Source organism: Styela clava, chromosome 3 (assembly GCF_964204865.1).
Source record: "Styela clava chromosome 3, kaStyClav1.hap1.2, whole genome shotgun sequence".
Classification (NCBI taxonomy): Eukaryota; Metazoa; Chordata; class Ascidiacea; order Stolidobranchia; family Styelidae; genus Styela; species Styela clava.
Window position 1 is genome coordinate 15,187,061 of NC_135252.1, and position 25,818 is coordinate 15,212,878.

At 33.6% G+C, this 25,818-nt stretch overlaps 4 protein-coding genes across 7 annotated transcripts; all 4 read left to right on the plus strand.

The window, feature by feature from the left end:
- The first annotated feature begins 407 nt into the window (after nucleotides 1-407).
- On the plus strand, nucleotides 408-15,319 carry LOC120343340 (uncharacterized). 4 transcript variants are annotated; one of them, XM_078110999.1, is made up of 18 exons: nucleotides 408-688; nucleotides 1,515-1,699; nucleotides 2,240-2,428; nucleotides 2,529-2,622; nucleotides 2,989-3,174; nucleotides 3,333-3,458; nucleotides 3,567-3,668; nucleotides 4,021-4,139; nucleotides 4,754-5,129; nucleotides 6,052-6,250; nucleotides 6,735-6,876; nucleotides 7,586-7,639; nucleotides 8,992-9,178; nucleotides 9,601-9,750; nucleotides 10,696-10,791; nucleotides 11,193-11,332; nucleotides 11,955-12,063; nucleotides 13,804-15,319. In XM_078110999.1, the coding sequence occupies exons 1-18, from the start codon at nucleotides 557-559 to the stop codon at nucleotides 13,939-13,941; spliced, it is 2,724 nt and encodes a 907-aa protein (XP_077967125.1). In that variant the 5' UTR covers nucleotides 408-556; the 3' UTR covers nucleotides 13,942-15,319. The 4 variants fall into 4 exon arrangements, with proteins under 4 accessions (XP_077967125.1, XP_039268412.2, XP_077967124.1 ...); XM_039412478.2 differs by having other exon boundaries at nucleotides 11,955-13,945; XM_078110998.1 differs by lacking the exon at nucleotides 7,586-7,639 and having other exon boundaries at nucleotides 11,955-13,945.
- A 2,578-nt stretch (nucleotides 15,320-17,897) lies between these two features.
- LOC144420852 (uncharacterized) lies at nucleotides 17,898-19,895 on the plus strand. Its single transcript, XM_078110560.1, has one exon. It carries the CDS (start codon nucleotides 17,898-17,900, stop codon nucleotides 19,893-19,895), a length of 1,998 nt encoding a protein of 665 aa, XP_077966686.1.
- A 2,134-nt stretch (nucleotides 19,896-22,029) lies between these two features.
- Nucleotides 22,030-24,089, plus strand: LOC120343505 (HIG1 domain family member 2A, mitochondrial-like). Its single transcript, XM_078111003.1, has one exon. The coding sequence runs from the start codon at nucleotides 22,679-22,681 to the stop codon at nucleotides 23,042-23,044; it is 366 nt and encodes a 121-aa protein (XP_077967129.1). The 5' UTR covers nucleotides 22,030-22,678; the 3' UTR covers nucleotides 23,045-24,089.
- Nucleotides 24,058-25,817, plus strand: LOC120343445 (uncharacterized). Its single transcript, XM_039412617.2, has one exon. It carries the CDS (start codon nucleotides 24,107-24,109, stop codon nucleotides 25,079-25,081), a length of 975 nt encoding a protein of 324 aa, XP_039268551.2. The 5' UTR covers nucleotides 24,058-24,106; the 3' UTR covers nucleotides 25,082-25,817.
- The last annotated feature ends 1 nt before the right edge of the window (nucleotide 25,818 follows it).

A 25,818-nucleotide genomic window follows, 5' to 3' on the forward strand; every position in this document is an offset into this window, starting at 1 on the left:
ATCCATTGTGATATGTAGAGAAAAGACACCAAAACCAATTTTTAGCTTGTAAGTTCGATATTTGTTGGCGAGTCACTTGTGAAGTAACAGCATGTTCGCTAATTCATTTAGCGATTATGGAGGGATGCGAATTTGTTTTGGAGGGCTCTTGAAACCAAGGAAGGTCGGTACTGAAACTGTTTTGCTGAACTAAATCGATTGAAACGTACACGGAATAACTGCTAAATTGAACAACTAAAATATAATACAATATATCATATGCTGTTTATTGTTTCACTTCAAAATTGTTAATTTAATACGGTATTTTTTGAATTGGAAAATAACATCAGCAGTGTTTTTATTCTGCGACAAAGTGATATCAATGGCGACACCTAGTGCATGACATTAGGTGATCATAGAAACGGGAAGCCATTAGCGTAGCAACGGGCGTTCTCAGTTATCTGGTTGCGTCTTTTTGGCTTAAATCATGTTTATCGTCGATAACGGCTTGGTCGAATGTATATTTTGCTAATTTAGCATATCAAACAATCATTATTTTTCTACAATCTGCATAAAAATGGATATAGTTAGAGCCGCAGGAGACACTCCTTTGGTTTCCAACAGAGTCAGTGAGAAGGCGGACTTGCAAAACCTAAACCATCGATTTGCATCGTACATTCAGTCTGTTCGAAATGCTCAAGAACGTGAGGTAAGTTTTGGATTATTTGTAGTCAAAGTAAATTAGATAATAATTTGCACAATTAAAATTCGACTATTTGACAAGATAAAATGTTTTGATAAGGTGAATGTAACTATATCATATTAGTTTATTTTGACTCCATAATCAGCGGGAAAAAAACTGATAAAAACAAAATAAAACTGATTTTATAATCAGGAAAGAAAACAAAACCCTAAGTAAGGTTTAAAACGTACAGATGTTAGATGGAAAAGTGTTGTTGATGAAAGAAGTGGTACATGTTGGCTCACCCCAAAACTAATTAAAACACGCACACATATACATACAAATACAATCACACAGACAAAATAAATGATGAGTTTAGATGATGAAATTTAGATCAGGTTTTATCCTGTATCCAGGAGTGAAATAGAGAAATATTGGTGCTCCCGAAGTATGCGAACCAAGATGGCGGACATCGGAACGTAACACCGGTAACAGGTTAGGGTTAGGCGATAATTTTTTTCCAATTTTCCTTATTTTAGTCCTATTATCAGTTCGAAGACTAGCCAAGAGCCTCCCGTAGTATTTATACCTAAAATTATGGCCTAACCCTAACCTAGTACACATATTACATTCCGATGTCCGCCATCTTGGTTCGCATACTTCGGGAGCCCCAAAATATTTTTGAAAAGATATCGCCAATTGCGAATATTTAGGGTTCTTCTAATAAGAGAGACAATTTCAATTGCATGCAAACAATTTTTTTGGAATTTTTATACCTATAAGAATACTTGGGAATCAATGGAAAGCATTTGTGGTTGAAAGTTTGATTAAATTGAATTCTGATTTTAAACAGCTTCAGCAACGAAATTTGTTTGCTGAAAGCAGAAAACAAGCTGATATCCCAGATTCAATTCGACTACAGTATGAACAAGAGATCAGGGAACTTCAGGCAAAGTTGGAAGAAATGTCTCGAGAAAAACAGGAGCTTGAAATGTCCAGAGTAAAATATGAAACTACAACTGATGAGTATGAAAATAGGCAAGTTATCTTTGTTTCTTGCTTTTGATTAAAAATGTTGATAAATTCCACATAAAAGTGAATATAAATATTTTTGATCTTTGAAATGATTTTTTCAGTATTATTTTTTATGAGAAAACCCTCAATTCTCAAACTTGAAAAAAGAAGGCTTGATTGAATATTAAATTATATTAAACTACTTACAATGTTGCTTAGAAATGCCCAAATTACAAGTCGTGTCATTGGGTCATCTACTTGAGTTGAATTTGAGTTTAAAGTTGAGTCACTGAGCTAAGTCTCACTAGTGGAGTATGATTTCAGCACTACAGCTCTTTTTATCTAACATATCACATATTTTAAAATAAAAATCAGTGCAATTTGGGTTTGAAGGTCACACATGATTTTTATGATGGAAGTGACCAATGGGCACGGATCTCTTAGTTTTAAGCTTCGCTCTGCATAATTCTATCAAAACTACTGTGTTTGAATTTTTTATCATCAAAAATTAACATTACAAGAAGATTGAGATGTTGAATGACTGATTTATGACTTTTTTCATAGAATTGTCTCATTGAATGAAACTGTATTTGCGAAGCAAAATGAGCTTCAAAGGTTACATGGTGCATTAGCTGCAAAAGATGTTGAACTTCAAGAAGCAAGAGCTGATGCAACTCAGCCCAGACTTGCGTTAGAAGGTGCAAGAATGGAGACTGATGATCTCAGAAAAAGACTTGAAGAATCAGAAAGAAGGTTTGTTTGTTATTCGTTATCATTGACATCTCTCATTGCTTGTTAATAGTTGTTACGTATAAATAAACGATTTTGTATTCTTACAATTTGTACTTTTCAGATTACTTTTGGAAGGAAATGCCAAGTCAGACTTACAACAACGGTTGTCAAATATACAGAACAAAATGCAACAAGAAGTTCTTTTATATCAGCAAGTAACTAGAGCTTTATAATTTTTTTTTTATAAATGCTCAATCAATACATGTTTAAGTAAAATTTTTGAATTCTGACAAAACAAGATGATAGCCTTTTACCAGCCGTAATGTGATTCATCAGCATATGTTTAGGTTTGTTAGAAATCCCAGTTTAATTGAACTACAGAACATTCGAATGACTAGGCTCTAGTAAATATTATGATATATGATACTAGGCGATACCAATTTTCTTAGATTCCAAGTTCCAACAAAGCGTTTCAGCAGAGGGATATCACTTTCAAGTAGAAACATTCATGAATTGTAACTGTCGATTATTTAAAACTTTTAGATCATATAACGGTAATTGATAACTCTTCTACTTTGTAGGAACAAACTGAAATGAGAAATAAATTAGAAAAATCTCATCAACTCATTCTTCAACTTGAAGATAAAGTTAGGAAAGCAGGACAAACAGATTCAAGTCTTGCTGATATGATGAGAAAAGTGAGAGAAGCCAGTGAAGCTGAACTAAGAAGATTCATGGAAGAAACTGAAGCAAAATATAGTCTTAATGTAAGCAAGTATTTGTATTGAAACATAATATAAAAAATACTTACAGTATATCATCATTTTCTTGTTATATGTGCTAATTTGTGAAATTCGGTTTTCACCATTACAGTAGTTGTAAAATATTGTCATGTCATTCAACAAATTTAAACTTTGCTATTTAGATACAAGAAGTTAAAATGCGGATGGATGCCAATGTCTCTAATTTGACTGCTCTTGTTGAAGAAAATGGAAATCTACGAGCACAAATCGATACACAGGCAGCAGATGTTCGAGCAATGGAAACAAAGGTAATAAATTCCAAAAGTTTGCTTTATATTGATGAAATGATTAATTTGTTGATCTTTTTAGTTACCATACAGAGCTTCTTCTGATTTAATTATGACTTTTTTTTCTAGTTGTCAATGCTTGAAAATCAAAAAATCTCAGCTGAAAATGCATTGGAAAATGAAAAATCCTTATTTCAATCACATGTTCGAGAGTTAGAAAGGAAGCTACAGGTATATTTTACGTTATATTTGGATGAAAGAAGTTTAAATTTGTTGAATAAACTTAAATTTCAACTTAAATATAAATACATTAAACATTGAACATTCATACAGAATTGATCGAAGGCTCTCATATTGATCTTTTATTGAGAATTAATGATAGTCTTATAAAGAAATCACATTAGATATTCATTCATTGAAGAAAAAAAACTTGTAACTAATTTATATCCTGAATGAAGTTTTGCGTTTACTTTGTATAAATTGAATAATAAAAAAACTTGTGACCAATTTATAACTCTTACCGGTAATTCATATTTTTTGTAGTTGGATCAGAATTTGATAGAAAAAGTTTTTATAATTTCAGGAAACCCAGGATCTCCTATTGGTTAAAATTCAGGAACTTGGTATTGCTCAGGAGGCAAATATTCCATTAAAAGCGGAAATCAATGCTTTGAAAACTTTGATTGAGGAAGAAGAAAGAAGGTGTCTTATTTTTATAGTTTATTTAAATTAATAAAAAATCAATCAAACAATTAATATCAGCAATTGAAGTCAAATAATTTAAACATTTAATCTTTAATGTAGATAATTTGAAAAACAACCAGTGCTTACAGTTACTCTGTTCTGAGGATTGATCTTCAATATGTTATAAGTCTTAACAATTTTTTATTTTTATGCTTAGGACCAGACTGCTTAACAGTGTAACGTCTATCACAGGAAATCTTCTGATACTTTTCATAATATGTCATATTTCACATAATAAAATATTTTCCATTAATTCTAATACTTTGCATATCGTTAACATTGGAATCAAGTTATCCATTCAAGTATTAAAATCTAAAAACATCAATATTATTGATAACAACTCTTCGACACAATTGTGTTTATGTTTCCACCATGCTCGTACTACTAACTTCATTCCAATTTTGAGTGTATGCTCAAATAGTTACCAATTACCATCTATGTGTATACTATGTATCATTACTGTGTTCGCCAATTATTTTGGGACAATTTTGAGCGCGGCAGATTTAGCTTCGCCAGGATTACCCAAAAACGCTATTAATATGAAAGTAGCATCTTGTTTTTATTTTTTTTAGGCTGAACACACGTTTTGTTTCATCGCCTGAAAATATGTTTATGGCATCACTCACTAATCAACAACTGTCACCCTCTCCTGCATTTGTGGAAACATTGGGTGGATTGCCACAAAAAAGTCCAGATTACACTAGCATATCAAGGGCAACCACCTCTCCAGGGGGCTTATCTCCGAATCACCTTTTGGGAACGAGCAGTAGTTATCACAGAGAAACAAATGCTTCAACTTCTTTTCCTTTAAGCAAACGTCCTTCATCAGGTCCAAGCAAAACAAGCTCTTCTAAGCAGGAAGATATATTAAATATACCTAGATCTGCTCCTACATATATACCAACGACTTCTGATAGATTATTAAGAGGAAATTCGAATGAATTCGAGGTTTGTAATGAATTTTACATTGAAGTAGTGCCTATATTTAAATGATGGACAGTATATTTTATGTGCTGTATCATCAGATACAATGCACTTTTTTAGATGTTTTTTTGAACGTTTCTGTTTGGTCACATAGTATGCCAAATTTGATAGATATGCCGTATAGTTATCCTATATGGTAAAAATCTTTGGAAAATAATTTAAAATAGTTTTAATAATTTCAACTTCAGGTTGAAAAAAATAATATAAAAATCATTTTAGATCTATTATATCATCTAAGATAAAAATAGGCTCAGAAATGCGGTGCATCATACTGATTGTCAGGATTACACTTGTCACTGCACATCTGATTACACTGTTTGAGTTTGCACGCTCAAATACTGTGTGGGATAATTATGTGCGAGTTATTGCTGGATTCCTCTCCGCCGTAAAATGGTTCACATAACCGCTGGTTAGTTACGGCTTTCTCCACCATCAAGTCCATGCAACAGAAGCAAATATCTAGCTAAATAATTCTATACCCATCGACCAATGACTGGTAACCGAACGAGAATCCATGGTTTTCCATAATGATTAGGCAATTTTATTAGCTTTCCTCTCCATCAGGATAAATATGTAACTTCTACCTGAGATTTTATATTTCTGCGTGAGAAAAGAGAGAGAGAGATTTATTGCCAAAAAAACAAAGTCAACACTATTATAAATTATTACCTATATTATGAAATGTAAGTTTATTTACTGAATGTCAAAAGCTTGCAACTAAGGGTTTGAAGCTTACAGATAGATGGTTCACAATCAAATTTTGATACGCTAAGAGCTATAAAAGATTCTATTAATGTATATTTATATTTTTACCACTTCAATCAAGGATCCAGATATTTTAAATACATTTGAGCAACTTCTACAAAATCCCATCGTTCTATTACAGAGCAAAGTTCTTACACCATTGTCTGAAAGTGCAAGTAGTGATTTGTTTGATATGCGGCAAGGAGATGACAACAATAACATCAAACGTGGTCCACTCGTTGGAATGGACGAGTTACCACCCAGACCAGATAACCCAACTCCAACACCATTACCCTCACGTCCATTAAGTGCATCTAACTCAAGATATATCTCATCTGCAGGTAGGTAATTTGCAAAATTTCGATGATGAGGCTTGGAAGGTGTTTTCATAGTTCATAAAAAAAAGATTCTGTATACTTTTCTCCTGTTTAGTTTTGTTTTGTGAACCTCTTGTTATTCATTCTTCTGTATTTTTACTCGAAGAGCGTGTATAATGTAATATCAACAAATAAAAATGTAATGAATCAGTGAACAAGAAAATTCTGTCATTGGTTGTACTTGTCTACCTGTTTTGAGACGTTCGAAGATCACAATGAGTGTTCAATTGTATTACTTTTGTTACCCTGTACTGATGTCCTCCATAACACTTTGCGACCATTATCTCCAGTCAGTATTCACTAGTTATTATATTGACAATATTGATTTAAATTAGAATTCTTGAATAAATGGAGACTTGTTGAAAAAGAATCCAAATTGTCAATTAAAGTTTATTTCATTCCTTGAATCTACAAATATGCCATGCAACTATTTCCATTTGTTGTTAAGGCCAAGGAAAAGACTACTTCGATGCCATGTTCAGTGACATCAGAAAAGATACTTTGTATTCAAGAGTAACGGAAGAAGACACCGGTCCTTCCACTGCTCATATTTCTTCTGTTCATCAGGACATGATCAACTCAACTGGAAGGTACTTTGTATAATTTTATTATGGAGTATTTTATAATATAATGACAAATATATTTATAGTGATTCAATGGTCTTGCTGCACAATAACACAAATATATTTCTGTAACATTTCATCTGGCCATCATCCTCATCCTCTGGCCATCATCCTCAGGCGTTACAAAATATATTTGTATTAGTGTACAACAACACTCCTAAATCCATAAGGGTAGTTATCTTTACTCTTGCTACAACATCCTTGCATTATATGTATTCGGATCCACCGGCACATAGAAGAAGGATAAGTAGTTAGTCCTGCAAAAACCAAATCATTAGCACTTATGCATTTATGATGTACAAATTTGCAGTGAACAAACCATTCAAATTTCAATCAGATTGATAGATTTCGAGCTGCATTTTGAATTTATATAACTTGCTGTCAGAAATAGTTTAATTTGAAATGTTTGAAAAAGTTGAGTAGGCACTTTTAAGATTCATTAGATCCATGTTTGGTAAACTTTAATAAAGTCACCATGTTTTTAAATAATCAGACATCTACTTGATATCAAGTTCTTGTAAATATACTTCAATACTCTTTGTTAATATTATTTCATGCTGTGATACAATACATAAAATAAATGGAATTCTTTTATCAGTTATAATTGTTGACAGTGCTTCATTGTACACTGAATCAACATTGGCGTTGTATTGCTTATTTATACTTTTACCTTCAGCCAACCTATAGCTGGTTCCAGCAATAAAATATGGTATTCTGGAGCTACAACCAGGTTACAAATTGTATTATATAGCTTACCGTGATATGCTGTGAGCTGAATAACAGTGTGTATATTGCAGATTAAAATAAACTGCTCTTATGCAATTAATAATTAATCCTTCGCTAAACTCTGCGTATAACTATATTATAAAAAATTGAATTCTATGTGATGGAAAATTATTCTATTATACATCAAAATTATGTTATTTTAGGTGTACAATGAATAATAATATAATTTGTCTGAAGCTTTTGATTTTACCACACAGAAGCAAATTTACCAATAATGAAAAATTTAAATTTTCTAATTACAAAATTTTTAAACAAATCTGTTTGAGTATCACATTTTTCAATTTTCAATCAAAATGAGGTAAATTACTGGGGTATTTCTCAATTATCAACTTTATTTCTAAATAAAAAAATTTCCGTATTTCTGATTTGCTTTGTTTATAACTTGGTTGCGCAAACTTCGAATAATGTCTTCAAGCAATGAATTGTTTTGTTTTACGATGTCTCTGTCTACGTCTTAAGCCGACTAGTCATAGACGAGTATTTGTGATTGCTTTTAATAATTTATGTATATTAGGAGACTGTTGACTAAATTGGGTGTGAAATTGTTGTGTTGCTAAATTTTTATGTTATCATCGGATTTGATTTGGAACATATTTAAAATTATAATTATCAAAGCTACTTCACCAAGATGGAGAATTCAAATTCAAATTTTGGTTTACACCACCATTTGTGGCTTTTAATTTGTATCAAAGTAATTGAATTGAGAAATGTGAAACCTTGAGAGTTTGCATTAACCAGGACTGTGTTTTTAGCATCCCAGCTTTCGTAATTTTTTGTGCTAGAATTTCATATTTACTTGAAAGATATTTATTACGATTAATATGACATTTGAAAGGGATAATAATTGATAAGGAAAACAGTTTTACGACCATTTTAGAATATTTTAGAACTTCACATTTTGAGCAACAGATTTGACATTTATGAAACTGATTAAAGATCTCCTAGATACCACTCAATAACTGATAAAATTGTACTTGGTATCTGGCAAGAACAAATATTATGTTGTTGTTTCCTTTCAAAAAGGATATTAGAAATATTTTCTAAACTGCTTTGTGAATCTTGAACTAAGAAGGATGAGGTATATCCTATAATCAAAATTTCAAACCATGGTATCCATCATACTTTACAATAATAAATTAATAAAATTGGACATCTATATTTGCAATCCTTAGTTTTGCTTTCATTTTATTATTCAACTTTATAATTGTTCAATTGATTAGTACACTATATTTGAAAATCATTGTAATTAACTGTAATCTATATGTTAATATAAAAATAACCTTTCCATTCATCCAGTGCCACAGGAAATGTGAAAGTTCTACAAGTTGCAGATGATGGATCGTGTGTAGTTGTTAGCAACACATCTGCCACACAAGAAGAAAATATCGGTGGTTTTATGTTGCAACAATCTGTTGGAGGGCATCCTGTAGCTGTGTTTAGATTTCCTCCTAGAACCAGACTGAAGCCATCAACTACTACTACAGTAATTTGCTTTTGTGAATCATGACTATCTCTTGTCTTATCAGAAATTATCAGAGACAAATAAGATGTTTCTGGATCAATAACTTGTATTTGGACTTTGTTAACACTTTAACATTGATATAGCCATAATAGCATAGTGGTGAAAATGTGGGATTCAACCATGTTAGCATCACATGATAGAGATCACTGGTTCAAATCCCATGCCCACCACCTCACCCAGGATGCCAATATTTAAAGATTCCAGTCCTTCCAAAAACGCATGGCGCTTTCTTGTATATCGTTTACATTTTGTATAGAGCCTCGTTCAGAGTGAGATGTGTGAAAAATTCCACAAAAAAAATTTGGATCATGTCTTACTGGTATTCTAATACAGATCAAGCTAAAAAAAACTCAAACTTGATCATTTCCACATCTACTTTCCAGGTTTGGAGTGCAAGAGCATTGAATGGGGTTCACAATCCACCATTCCATTATGTTTGGTCACAGCTTGATAAATGGGGAACGGGACCAGAATGTACAACAATTCTATGTAAACCAAATGGTCAGGCAATTGCATGGGTGACATCTGCTACAGTAAGTACATCTCTTTTTTGTGAGTTTTTGTATTAATAATATTCAAGTTACAAGTAGGAATGCATAGATAAATTTATTCATCATAAAACTTTTTTCGGGGATTGTGATGTGTCTTAAATTGTGATGAATTGGATAGACTTTGTGTAGATGAAAAATGAGCTCTAGGTTGAAAGTAGAACATTAGAAATTAGCACAGACGTAGCTTGAATGATAGATAGAAGGATTTTAACATTTGCAAAGATACAATACTTATGTCATTTTTCTGATGTTGGATAATATCAAAAGGTTTTTCAAAAAGTAGTAATATTTATAGATGTTTTGAATCATAGAGGCTTGTTTTTCATTTGTATTAATCTTTCAGGATCTCCACTGCCTTGGATCATGTGAGCCAGAAAATGCAGTTGATAGATAAAAGTATAAGTATACTGATATTATTTTAGAAATGAGATACAGTAATATCATTGTTGAGGTGATATGAACAGGTACCGGTATAACATATCAGTATTAGTACAGATTTCAGGATGGCATATAACTCTTAGTTGTGTGAAAGTTTTAGTTAGCTGAGTGTTGTTACTTATGATATAGCAGATCATACACGGTCATGTAAATGTTGTTAGCAGTAAAATAAAGCAAAATATGATACACCTGAGTACAAGGGAGCAAGTGCCAGCAACATTAAATAAATACCATCTGGACCTCCTGAAGTATGCACACCAAGATGGCGCAGAATCTGAACTCCGGTTGTGTACCAGGTCAGCGTTCAGGTTGTGCGACGTTTTGGTGCGCATACTTCGAGAGTGCCTACAATTTCATGAATAAAGACATGATGTTTCATATATCAACCTCATTCCATTCTGGAAAAAGACATTATAAAGCAACAAATCGTTTTTGTATTCTCGTGGAACGGAAAGCAATACAGTAAATAATAATATTTTTTTTTATTAGCGCACAATGAAGGCTCACAGAGGATACAAATATGCTCCGAATGTCAGTCAGCAATCTGAGGAAACACAAAAATTGTTAGAAGATATTCGAGTCAAGGTAAAATGAATCTTTGTTTTATTATTTTGATACTTGTATGGTAATATTTGCAATCCTAAAATTATAAAATAGAGATGAGGTAATAGGCACTCTCTCCCATGGAATGCATTTTTCAAATATCCAGAAGTATGCAAAACATGGACTAAAAGAGTTGTAATTACAGAATGTGGCAAGGATGCAAATTGGAAACATTTGGCACATTAGGTATGCTATTGTCCAGCCTAGGACCCAGAACGTCAACATGCATGAATTGCAATTTTTTTGATAATGTGTTTCTTCTAAACTAATGTGTTCATTATCCAATACATAACTTACCGGTAATTAACAAACTTGGTTTTCTTACAATATAAATTATTAAAATTTGCTGTGTTAAATTTCATTGTTGTTACTTCCATTTATAGAATCAACAAAATGATTTTGATGAAGATTCAGAAGACGAATGGAAACCTGATCCAGTTACTTTACCATCAATGTACACATCGAAACCAACTTTATATAGAGATACTGGATATAACCCTAGGCCAAATCCAACCATAAGAAAGTAAGCAATATTTTTGACTTACATCTTAGCATATTTGACTAAAATGAAAAAGTATTAGATGTGCACTGCAATCATCTGTTGAATTGGCACCCCTTCTCATCACAATGAAAAAGTAGCCATAGTGTATTTATCAGTCACATCTGCGTCAATCAAGGTATTTTTTTCTGATTTCCGCTGCAAAGACGAAAAATCTTTTGGTTCGGGACTTTTTTGTCATGTTTTTTTAGAGAGAGGCTAACAACAGTACAGACTTACTCAAGTCTGTGAGATTTTTAGGATTGATTAGGCCTATTCGCATCTTTATCTCTGAACAAGGCCACGTAAAAGCATTCACTGATATCAAGCTACCATATTTGGAGCGAATGGAACCTTCAATGTGATAGTCTACCTGATTTATCACACCCTGGACCTGAGATTTGTAACCTGTGATGCAGAAGATTCGATTAGCTGCTAGGCTATCACATCTATGTGGGGATTTGACAATACTTATAAGATCTCAAGATGTCAACACGGTCACAGTTTTTCATAATTTGCAATTGTCACGTTTTTTCGTATTTTCAAGTTTTTGTTCATGTCCCTTCATATCACATATCAACAGAAATAATTTCTTTTCATATCACAGACCAAGGTCATCACCAGGATCACGAACATCTGCATCTATGGGTCTGTTGCCTTCACGTACTGGCAGTGCACCATTGTATCTACATCAACCAAGAACATCTGCAACACAAGTGAGTGGCAACAGTTCGTATATTCCTCCCTGGTCACTTTACTGCCAGGAAGAAGATGATAACACTAATTATACTGAAATTAAATCTGCCCCTTTGAATCGTACTACTAATAACATAACACAAGATTGTGATAGGCTTCAGTCTGCACCTGCTGGAATAAGAGGGACTTACGATGAAGTGCCTAGAAAATCCCCAGGGCAGAGTGCCCGCATTCATCTTCCAGGCACATTTTGGCCCCCTGCGGAACAACACCAAAAAGGCATGGAGTGGTTGAGGTCACAACATAACATTGATTTTCTACCACCCATGCCTAAGGCATTCCCTTGTGTTACGCCAACATACAGAACACTGAATAAGTCGTACTAAGAGCAAACTGAATTAATTGATGTACTAATTAAGTTTTTATTGAAATATTGGGTGGTGCTTGCAATGTGTGCTAATTAACGTTTTTTTTAAGATTTGTAAGCAAGCTAACATACTGTTATTAAGCGGTCACTCAAAGACATGTTGCAAACACTTTCATAATTTGTAAATTTGATAATATGCTGACAGTTGCATCACACATTCACGTTTCACACAATATTTGTATCACAATCTGTCAATGTTAAATCTGCCTACTATATTTGCACCATCACCATATTGTACAATCTATAATCTTATTATTTAATGTGTTTCATCAAGTTAATGTTATAATTTGCAAGATATTTTCGTTCTCTGAACATTACCACACCACAAAATCAGGAAGAACAAAGTACTGAAACTATTGAACAGGTTACTCTGTTTAGCGCTATTAAAAGCTATAGACAGTAGTAAATCATGCAATATTCGTTGTATTACTTACTCTCATTCAATTTCGCTCAAAAATGAATTTATAGAAAATTCTACACATGCATGTAACTAGTGATTACCCTAACTCCCCATTAAAAATAATTATAATTTAATCGATTTTATCAAGTTACCTAAATTTAATTAATTTCAATTGTTTCAATTTAATTACCGATATTGAGGCTGTAAAATAGGCGGTTTTTAATTTTTATGTTCTGACCCAATTATACCAAAGAATATTGTTGATAAATATGGATACTGTTTTATATTAATTTTTGTTCTCAGTGTTTTAATTGTGAATTTCTGCAAGCATGAGCTGCATGTTGATAAGTAGTAGTTCAATAATTGTTGTAATTAATGTTGTCTTGTCATTGCCATTTAGTCAATTAGGTTAATTGGCTATCACTAACTATGTGTAGTTCCATTAAATTAGGAAATCTTGGTAATTATTGAAAAGTGAGGTACCTTAGTTGAAATTTTAATTATCGTGAAGTGGGTATTTTATCATTGAAACGGGTTTTGTATCCCTATTACTGGAGAAATGTTGAAAAGGGGTTAGGATTCCAAATTTTAGGATTGGGTTCTCTCTTGTATTGAACTCACTAACAACAGGTCCTATCATTTTAGGAAATGTATGAATGTCACTACATATGCTATATTAACATGATACGAATTACATAAACCTATTCCCCCCTGAATTCCATTGCTGGTTAGGACCCTGATTGGGACTAAGAACAGGTTTCCTTTTAGATCAATAGTCAAAATCACTTATTTTGTTATTCCAAGTTATTTTTTTCTCATCTGGGCCATCTCATTCGATAATTATCAAGATCTCATAACCAAACCAACAATCAGTTGTAGTATAGTGATTCATGTACATTCAACTATAAACTTAAAAACTAACATTCATATCAGGAGTCCAAGAGACAACTTTCTACAGCAAACAGAGACCTTATCGATCTAACAACACAAAGAAGTCTCAGATCAAAGTATGGTTTCGATTTCATGGCTTATCCTCCTAAAGTTACAAATTATGATGGAACGACAAGATAAAAAATTCAACTTTTGTTTGTGTTAATACTTCAAATTATGCTGCATAGTAGATCTTTTTGCCAAATGTACCAGTATTTAATATCTATATATTATAAATAACATTCAATTGAATATGATTATTAACGATAGAAAGTATAACATTGTCATGTCAAATTGATTATTTATATTTTTCGTTGTTGGAATATTTATTTCTTCACATATTTATAATAAAGAAGAAAGTAAATCTAATCTTTTTTTACTGTTATTACACTAACTACATCCTCTAGAACTCGTTTCTTTTTCAAATTTCTCCTAATCACGAAGATATTGTAATTTTTATTCTATTCTTGTTCTTCTACTTTTGGTGATAATGATTCTCTTTCCATCTTCTCACTTGCTTTCAGGATACTAATATTTTGTCAGTTAGGCCCGAATGGACAATCAAAATCTCGATGACATCCCCAGGTTTAAGATGCTTGAATATTTGCTTTTTTCGAATCAAAACTCATAAATTATTCAACGAATTCTAAAATAATTATTTCTATGTCTTGTCGAATATGTTTGAATTTTAGTACACCATCTTTCACTCCCGAAATTGCGGTGGCAATTCGTTCATACCACCAAAATAAAATGCTTGGTTCTCTAAATGTAAAATTGATTCAAACATCTAACGTTGATATCATCATAGGTATGTAGTTTTTACATGTCCATACTTAATTGTTTGTTGCATTTATGGGCAATGTACGGTGATTTAGAAATCCTAAAATATTAGTACTGTGATAGTAATATCCATTGAACATAGAGCATGTATTGTTGTCAGATTTTAAATAATTTGTAGCAAGTAAAAATGCTTCAAGTTTCCATGGAAACCCGAAACTTGATTCCAGTGATTCAGAATTAAGTAGATAGAACTAGATTTGTTTAAAAATTATTTCCTAATCATTATAATCTGATTTGCTTTTAGTGGGTAATTGTCAGGACGATTTTCTATGTTCTCATCCTTTTATAGTAGTGAATGTACCAACTTCAAAACTGAACTGAACCCAGAATGTTCACTTCTATTCACTTATATCCAAGTAGGTTAATTTACTTTTGCTCGCGTCCCACGTTACTACTCGTTGCCAAGCTGTTCAGTTCGTTTCAAATTTTGGATTGTATTCTCTGAATGTAAAAATTTATTGCGTTTGTATTATTTTGCTGATAGAGATTGTTGAAGCTTCGCCGAATAGCGAACTGCCGCTTTTGCACTGATTTACGGGAATAAAAAAATTATAATCTTTCATTTAGTTTTACTTTGTCCATAATATAATATATAATTTATGTTTCATTTCGTGTTTCATATTATTTGTATTGCGTGTATAGATTTTTTTGTCCTATTGTTTGAGTAATGCAAAGTGCGCTATAGCCAAGGGACCGCGAACACAGAGATCGTCATATATAAAAGGTGTTGCGCAGAACATGATCATCAAATCGTATCCATTGCTGTATAAAGAAGTAGAATTTAGTTATAAGTTAAGGACATAGACTTTAATTCACAGTCAAGGAAATACGTTGCTTTGTAATTGGAACTTCTTGTTATCGTCCATATTCCTACCCGAGAATAGTGCCAACTTCTTTCTTATTTCTGTAATAATAACGAATCAGCATAGTGGTGAGGTAACAATTGTAAAATTACCACAAGCTCAGACACCTTTTCACAGATATTCAGGGACTCGTTTTTGTTTTATGCGTAAGATTTGCAAGAGGTTTATTAGTTGCAACGAGCGAAAAAGCTGAAATAGTCCAGGATAAAAAAAAGTCGACTGTTATTGGTATATCCACGACATCGGTTTCTTCATGATATAAATTGAATAGATAAAATCCGTCGTACTTGAAAATTGTAAATTGAAAAATACTAGCGCATATTGTTGAGAGTGTCAGTAACGAAAGATCATACCAAAATTTTGTTCCTTTTTCGTGGGAAAAGCACGGTTTGTGTTGACTGGCCCAAAAAACTCAAGTGAATAGATATTTTGATCACCATCAACAAACGGATGGGTTTATATGCGAAGCTACACGCGAACGATCGATTGGTGATAAAATTATTTAATACAATTCAGCTGATCCGCTTTAAATAGAAATATGGTGATATTGAATATTAGCACTAATCAATTAAAAAAAAACGTACCGATGCCTAGAATGTCTGAGACCGGGATTGAAGGCAGAAAATGGGAAATGAAACAGAAAAGGATGGGCAGCCTGTCTGCACTCATCCCAAACTCAGCACTTCAAAAGTATATTAACCGACGAACGGTTCCATGCACAACATCACGGTACATCCTACCATTGCTTAATTATGAGATTAAACACGAATTGACCATCTACATAGCATTCAAATACGCAGTGCAAATATTATATTGGATTCGATCAGTATTTTATACGCATTTCTCTCCGAGCAAGACTCCGCACAAATCATCAAATAGTTTGGAAAATACGGATTTTTCTCCTGTTTGGTATTGCCAACCCAATTTATTACACCTAAGGTGATAAACATAGTAGGCTTTCGTCATAGGGTTCAATTTATGATCATTATAAAATTTGTAATATTTATTAGGCCATCAGCACTTCTACCAAAGTTCTGAACTAGCAAATACGCAAATGTATTATATATATATTTAAAATTGTCCGACGTTTCATATTTTTTTAAAGTCTTCGTAGTTTTACAGATAGAATTAGTGTCTACCGATTGACATAATTAATATAATTAGAAGGTTAATGAAATATGAAGACAATTATTCCCACAGTTCTGTGATACCACGCTCACACATCTACGTGTATTGGAGACTCGCACGCGGTATCATAGATAACATTCAATGTATGTATGGTGTAAGCTTCTTTATCAGCTCTTTTTTTTTCTTGCGGGATATATTCTATAATAATCTTTATGTTAATAGATATTTTCCCATTTTGTGGGTAATATGAATAAAATATCTGAATGAAATCAAATTCTCTAGTGGCTTTGCTTCTTAGCTCAGACGGGGTATATGAGGGATGTGACGGTGTATTGCTTCAAAACGTGTAATACACTCTTCGATATGTTAAAATAAAAGTTATGTTAGAAACATCCCGTGTGCGAAATATTGTGTTTTAATGGCGTGCAATTATGCTGTTTATTAATTAATACACTACTCATACAGTGTTATTACTTTCAGAATATTTCTGACAATTTACCGACTGTCCAAATAGTTTATCACAATAACCTACTGATACAATGCTTTTACTTGCAGACTATTTCTGAAAATTTAGCCGACTGTCCAAATAGTCCCTATAGTTTTTACACAGTCCTAACGCGCGTATCTTTAATATTTGTCAAACTAATTCAATTCATATCGAATGACGTCAGCCAGTCGCGGTATTCTAATTAAATTAGGTTATCGATCCCAAGCTTCAATTATTCACGCTCTGTTGGTCGTTGTTGCCGACGGGGTAATTGTACTGTAGAGCGCAGTCAATTTAATTCGCTTTGAGGAATGCAGTCAGTAATTCGTTGAAGATATGACCAAAAGTCGGTTCGTCTGGTCCGTTATTGAACTTGCGTTCTGCTCGATTCAATTATAGAAGTCAGACAGAAAAGATTTGTTATATTGTGCAGATCTTTCCAATCTCAATAAACGCATAGCTTTCAGTCACGTTTAGAAGAGAATGTCTCAAGGGACAATTGTACATATTCAGCAACAAGCCGTCAGTACTGGAGATTGTTATGAGTTATGGATCCGAACTTATTCTGAATACTCAAATTGATATATCTTACCCCCAGTACCGGTACCTCAGCAACGGTCACAATTCGAAAATGATACTTAATTACAACGGAAACGGACTTTTTTGTTTTATATTATTGAATAGAAATCGATGTAGATATTCATGTAAAAGCAAAGTGTACATGTCTTAACTTGTTCAATATTTCAGAAACTATCCAAGCTTAGAAAATAGTAACAAGTATGACTGAATATGAAGAGAGTAGTGTGGATAAACTCGAAGCACAAGTACATATGATGCAATATCAACGACTACCCTATTCACTATTGAACTATTATACTGTGGATGGTCAACTAGCTGATGGTAAACTTCTAGCAGAGTGTAAAACGTGCTTTGCTAAATGTCGATATAGTCCAAACGTAACATCAAATCTTGTAACTCATTTAAGAAATCGACATCCCCATAAGCACGCCGAGTACGAAGCAAACAGACCGACTAAAGTGGGTCAACGTCGACGACTGAGGAAGTCAAATAGCATTGAAATTCAATCTACGTTCACAATAATAAAAGAAACTCAAAATCCAGAGGAAATACGAAAACTAAGAATCACCAAGAAACTTGTATCAACCATTGCATATGATTGTCTGCCCATAAACATCGTAGAAAGTCCATTTTTCAGGGATTTGTTTTATGAAATGGATCAAAATTATATTATGCCGTCCGCCGAATCGATGAAAAACTGCCTACTGCCCGAATATGCTTCTAGAATGGAAATTTCGCTGCGGAAAGAGCTGGAGACTTACAGTCGTCTATATCTCACTGTCGATATGTGGACGAAGCCCAGAATCACCAGCAACGTAGTATCATTTTTGGGAGTTACGGTGCACTTCATAAACGACGATTGGGAGCTGAAGTCGCGTGCCCTTGGCTGCAGCTTCTTTGAGGGTGAAGTTAAAGTATCTGCTATAGTCAGCGCTTACGAAAATGTTGTTGATCGGTATAATTTGAGAGGAAAAGTAAGAAAGTTGTTTGTGGACAACGCGGCATCAATGGAAATGGCACTCGATACATCTTTTCCAGGTTTTCATTCTGAAAATATCAATCAAATAAATACCACTGGTAGGATTTTCGATTGTGACATTGCATTTCGTGATGCAGGTAATGCACTACCAGACGGCAACAGCTTCAGACAAGCCCAACTGTTGTGTGTGAGAGATGGCCTGATGCATCCCGAAGTGCAAGGATCTTCCATGACATTTACACTGTTGAAGGTTTCCACTCTTATAAATTCTCTTTCGGCCTCGCAAATTGGCCACGCGTTTATTCAGGAGAGAGGCATATACTTGAAAGTTAAAAACGAAGTAAAATGGATGGCACAAATCAAAACCTTATCATCAATAGTTGAGAATCCAAATGAGTTTAATGTTGCCGTGAATTTGTTGAATGCAAAAAGTAGAGATAACCAACTCAATACTTCCGAAATTTTGGTTTTGAGAGAATTACTTTTAATAATGGAACCTTTCATGGAAGCCCTGGAGTCTGGAGACAGTGACTCTCAAATTTCTATATCTGCAATCGGGCCGATCATTTGTGGACTGAAGCAATCTCTTCAGAGTATACTAGACGTTGGCTTGAAGCATTGTGCTAAACTCGCAGGTGTATTGTTGGACGCAGTTACCACACGCCTAGATCCGTTTTTAGACTGTGATGATGTTAAATTTGCATCGTTTCTGGACCCACGATTTAAATTAGAGTGGATCCAATCGCCCCTTACTCGGGATCAGTTATTAACGAACCTCCGCAGTACGCTGAGAACAGAATTGGGTGTTCAGAAAAACACCAGCGAAATTATGAAATTAAATGAAACGCAGCATTTGAACGAAATCTCTATTCAATCACCCAAAAGACCACGCCTGTTTTCATGTTTGTTTTCAAACTCCAGGCGAGGGCAAGATGAAAACGATTTCGTTTCAAAATGTGTCGATGAATATGTAAAGGAGAGCGTTGTACCATTTCACAACGACCTTCTTAACTACTGGAAAAATTCTCCTAAATCATTGCAACCTTTAAAAAATATGGCTCGAGATATTCTTCCCTGTTCCACATCATTGTCTTATTCTCGTCGCATATTCAATATTGCAAAGAACTATTGTTCCAATATGAGTGGTAATGCCGACGCTGAAACGGTCCGTTTGCTTATATTTTTAAAATGTAACCATGAACTTATGGAGAAGTTATGAGACGAGTTCCTAAAATATATCAAGTTTCAAACTGCATTGTTGAATGTCCTTTGCTGAAAATATTTTTAGCATTTTTATCTCTGATTTTATTTGTTTGCGATTTTTCTGTTTGCTATGAACATAGGCCTACAATACATATTTGTGTTCTCAGTCTCTTGTGTTCTCAGTCTCTATATATCATATTGACCAACAGGTGTACAGATAGTCTAATTAGCTTTATTGTTATTATTAAGAAAACAGCAATGTCATGGAGTTACACAGAATCATCGAATGACATTGTTTTAGAAGATTTGTTGAGGGCCTGGCGGTCTGCTCACGAGCGCATTCATTAGACATAATTTGAAAAATAATTTCGCTTTTGTAATGTTCGAAAGTAGCGGATGAACCACGTCTAAATTTCAGTTTTGTGTGAATTAATTCACAATATTCTTTGCTTTTTTGCAAATGGTTCCTGATACGACAAAAACTCATCGAGGCCAGGTATTTTTGGGCGCATGAGATGTAAAGGCCTAAAAAAGAGAATGCCAAACTCATTTTACGATGGAATTACTAAGTTAAAACTTGTAGGGCCTCTAATGATATCTTAACTTTTATCACAAGTGCGTTTGAATTCTGAATTTTCGCCATCCGCGCTGCAAAATATTTCATTGATGTTTTGTAACAATAAACTTTGGGCTCTGTCCATTAGACATAAATAAACAAAAGTTTGTTCATCATCCAGTCATTATCCAACAAATCAAACTATAAACGCAAGTATATAATAACACTCAATAAGTAAAAGAAAATAATCGACTAACACGGAAATTGATAGGAGGTCGGAAGGACCATACGGTCACTAAATCAAAACATCTCTCCTGGCATGAATAAGGTTGACAGTCTACATTTTATATCAGGGTGGTCCAAACAGCGGCATCCGTGACGCATGCAGCCCGCCAACACATTCCGTGCGGCCCACAGAACAATTCCAGCGTACGCTACTAAACCATTGGCAGATATTTGTATTTATTAGCAGAACAATTTTGATTTATTTTTGAACTATAGTCTTTTTCCTGATCCCGATATCGGGATTAATGTTTGATGAAATCACGGGATTTCATTGTTGTATCTATAAACGTCAACAAGACTATGAGAATGACGTCCTGTGATCGTTGAAAGGAGAATGAATTGTCTTGTGCAGACAAGACCAAGCTCGCGATGATGAGCTTGCGTTAAGTAACTCCTCATTTCAAGAGAGTTTTTTGCCTCTTTTTCAGTCAAAGCACTCTTTTTTTTTCAAGCGTTGGCTATGTAAAAGCAGTGACGTACCGCAAAGTTGACTTAGCGCCGCGCGATTCATTTCTTTTTTGGGTCACAGGTTCTTGGACGGACTGGGTTGTTATTTGACGATAGCACTAGGCCTGCTCACGCTACAAGTAATAAATTCATCATATATACAATGATTGTAGGAAAAAGTTGATCGAAGTAAACTGAGAGTAAACGTAATTTCTTACCCACAACAACGTTAAACCACAGTGTATGGTGTTTTTTCAAGTAATATCTGTCACGAAAAAATATAATTTTAAGCGACTTTACATAACCAAACACGAGGAAAGATACCGAAAATATCACGATATTTCTCGGAAAGCAATTTTAAAGTAACTGAAGGCTTTATATAGATTCCTAAAAAAATGATTAGATCGATAAACTCTCATTTTTTAATATATTTTAAGTGAGTAAACTCGCGATGTTTTGATCACTTTTAGGTTTTCTTCGACTGCGGACGACGAGACCTCCTCAAAAGTATTTGCAGTCCTTCAAACTCGCAACTTTGGACCACCCTGTTTTATATTATACCAATTATAAATCATGTTAATTTGTTGTAACTAATAATCATGTAACAGGAGTAATACGACACATATATATAAGACAAAATTTAAAACGATAGCGTCAAGAAAAAGCGTTCAATTTTATATCACACAAATAAAAAAAAAACGTACAGTTGAAAAGTTGTGAATCAGTACTTATTCAGAAAAGACTGGAAATACTTCTTGGAAAATAATTAAAAAATTGGAAATTTCATTCAGGTTTGCGTTAATATCATTCCAAATTCTCAAAGCCTGGTACTTTATGGAATTTTGGGCACGCGAGGATGAAAAGTAATAAAATCTTGGTTGCCTAAGTGAAGTAAAAACGTGATCGAAGCTTTAGTATAAATAAATGTGTAGTAAACCTGCGTAAAAAAGATTGAAACGTATAATATTTGATTTTTCTGTTTTGAACTAATCAGGCATTCAGTAATCACAACCATTGCGAAACAGGTTTTTACAAAGTGCCTGAACGTAATTTCCCTCTTACGAAATATGGTGTCATTTTGAACTGACGTCATTCATACATGACGTAAGTATCAGAGTCCAGAGGACACTCACGTTGCTGTTGCAAACACGCACAAGGTTCGTTTTCGTTTTATTCAATGTCATAGTGACTTGCTAGTTGTATGTTAATGTCGACTGCAAAATCCTCGTTTATTGAAAGCGGTCAGAGCAAGCAACAAAACGCCGAACTATTGAAAGAGTTTATAGACATCGGCGTGGAAATAGAAGAAGTAAGATCAGAGACTGAAAAAGAACTTCATCAGCAACGATTGGCAGATCTAAAACATCTTCTAACAGAAATTAAAGAGGATAATTGGAAATATAACACTCAGCCAGAAGTTTTGGGTTTACAAAGTGCGGACACATAGGATAAGTTGAACCAGATTACTTAGACTACCGATACCATTACAGCATTACCTGTACCAATTCAAAATGTCTGGAGAAAAGAAACAAATGACAGAGGCTGAAATATTGTCACAGCTTCCTGATGGAATTCAACCTCGTCAATTTATAAATCCCAGTATGCCCCAGTATACATCAGCTAATATATTTGATCAAGAAACGACTGCTCAGATGGTGTGGAGAAAGTTTAAAGAAAATCCTTTTATACCATTAGGACTGGGCGGAACAGTATTTTTCTTGACACGTGGTATCTTGAACATGGGGAATGCCAAAGTATCACAAAATATGATGAGGGGGCGTATACTTGCGCAGGGTTTCACTGTGATGGCTATTGTTGCAGGTATAGCCATTGAAGGAATTAGAGCTGACCGTAAACAACGAGAAAGCAATGAATAATGATAAATTATCTACAGATCAGATTTTTAATCTTGCCTTGAATTGAATTAAAAAAGTTTGACATACGGTCCGTACAGTCATAAGCTGTGCATGCCTAAGCTGCTGTGTCACCATTAAAGTAATTAATAAATTAAACTATTATCCATGCATTAAAAAAATGCATTTTACCATGAGACATGAACATCAATATATTGGCGGTGTAATTTTCATGTTTATAATAACAAAAGCATCGCTGTTTCAGGTATCTTGATTTCCTAACAATGTGCCAATGTCTGAAATAGTTATAACAATAATTTTCTTGATAATAAAAATGAAAAAGACGTTTAATGAATTTCATATGTACGAGTGATATTAAAAATAATAATTTTCAATTTAAAGTATTTTACTGCATTTTGGCTTTTTATTTCTGGTTTACTTGTAAGATGAATCGTAATATATCCATGCTTTCATTTTATCAATTGTATAATATGGATGTATTATGTTTAGGGGAACATATATTATGTCAAATTAATAATTAAATCTGGAAATGTGTTTTGATTTTAATCTGTCTAAATATAGATTAAATTTGTCTGTGACCAATGCTTATATTGGTTCTTTGAGAAGGTATGAGTGATAATAACTGTGATCATTTTTACTCTAACATTTGGTGCCAATTATTGCGGATTTTGTAGTGACACCCGAACTACATCCTGGTATTTTTTCTCGGTATATCTCAGAACAAACTGTCCATTTTATCAATACCTCTATAATAATAATTTTTAACTAATTTGTATCAAATTAGGTATAATTAGTTCCTATCTTGGCCCCCAAAATAAATGAAAATTTGCCTGACAGCAGTGTAATAATGACAACACTGCTAATATGAATGCACTCGATGGCTTTGACCAAAAAGGCGAAACTTGAACAAGCTGTGTTAAGGCATTGAGTGAAACGTATATTTTCCAAACTTCTTTGAAATGAATAGTGGAAATTGCTTCAAACTATGATTACCGGTAGTTATTATTGTTGTTAATTATTGTTGAAATACTTTTCTTCCAATTACAGATATATTTTATAAAAATAATGTCAGGCTTAGACGCTCTTGCTTCATATGATATATCTGATGAGGAAGATGAAGAAAAAAAAGTAGAAGAAAAACCAGAAAAAGAAGAGAAAACTCAAACATTAGAGCCCCAAGAGAAGACTAACGATAAACCGAAATCACCTTCACCTAAGGGGACTATCGAAGATCAAGAAGATATTTGGCAAGATCCAGATGAACATATCAATGATGATGATGATGAGGAAAAAGAGGAGGAAGATAAAGACTCAAATGATCCGGAAGATGCTATAAAAGATGTTGAGGATCTCTCGGTGATTCATGATGGGAGTGACGTGGATGAGGCAGAAGAAGATGGAGGAAAAGAAAGTAGTGAAGGGGAGGAAAATGATGATGTAAGCAATCTTGGTGATACATTAATGGCAAAAGCGAAGCGAAGAGCGAAACGAAAAAGTTCTGAGAGCGCTACCAATCTGGCAAAAAAACTCCGATCTGCTTCTGTTGATGAAGTAAGCATACCACCTGAGCCGGAAGGAAGATGTTCAAGCAGTTTACAGGATAAAATTACTAGATTTATGGAACGGAAAGTGACACATGGGGAGGACTTAAATCAAGCGATTCAGTCACGAAAAGATTTTCGCAATCCTAGTATTTATGATAAACTGATTCTATATTTAGGTATTGATGAATTAGGAACTAATTTTCCACCTCAGGACTATAATCCAAAACGATGGAGAAAAGTTCCTAAATATGACGAACTTGCAAGAGCTCAACGTGAAGATATGGCCAAGAGGGAGAAAGAGCGTAAAACTAAGGTTGAGTTTGTTACAGGAACAGTTAAAAAGCCATCTTCAACCTCAAGTCAAGGTGGTTCTGGGGATCCGGTAAAAAAATCAAAATGGGATCAGCAAGGTTCGAGAAGTTCCACAGAAAAAATTTTGACTCATAAAACAACTGTTATACCTGCTGTTGGGAATATTAAAAAACCCAAACCCTGATTTATTGTAGTTTACGTTACACCATGTTGTCTAATAAATGAATATAAACTGACACATATCCCCTGCCACCTAGTCGACCAAAATCACATCTTAATACCTCCTTTTGTTGGTATAGGGGACTTTGGTCGTAGGAGTGCAGCCTCTTGTAATTTTGCATATTTACTAAGGCAAATGTATCCATTCAAACATCAAAGCATTCAACTTATACCAGTACTCAATGATACTATATAATGATATAATCATTTTATCTTTACATTTGTTTTTTTGTAAAGTTGACGGTAATTTTTAATTCATTTTTTTGGCATTGAAATTTGTGATGTATTATGACAGGAATGATAAACAATTGTTATGGGAGGATATATATTCAAATTTATGTATTCGATAGGAAGAATTTTTTTTAAAACTACAATGTGTTATGTACAATATGTAATATTTTGTAACAGGAGGTTTATAGCAGACTATATTTACTGCACTAAATTAGGAATGCCAGAGGAAGTGAATTTGTTCAAAATTGGAAATAATTTTTGCTTGCAAATTGTGTTTCGGATTATTCGGATTATTCGAACTGCCTGTAAAAAATAATTCAATAAAAGCAATATTTTGTTGATCTTGAGTACAATATGGTATATTTTCTGATTTACAAAATAATCATACTTGTCGGTATTGGATTCTATGGTTAATATTTTTATTATTTTGCTTACAATATACTATTAAAAATTGCATCTTTTTGTTTTAGT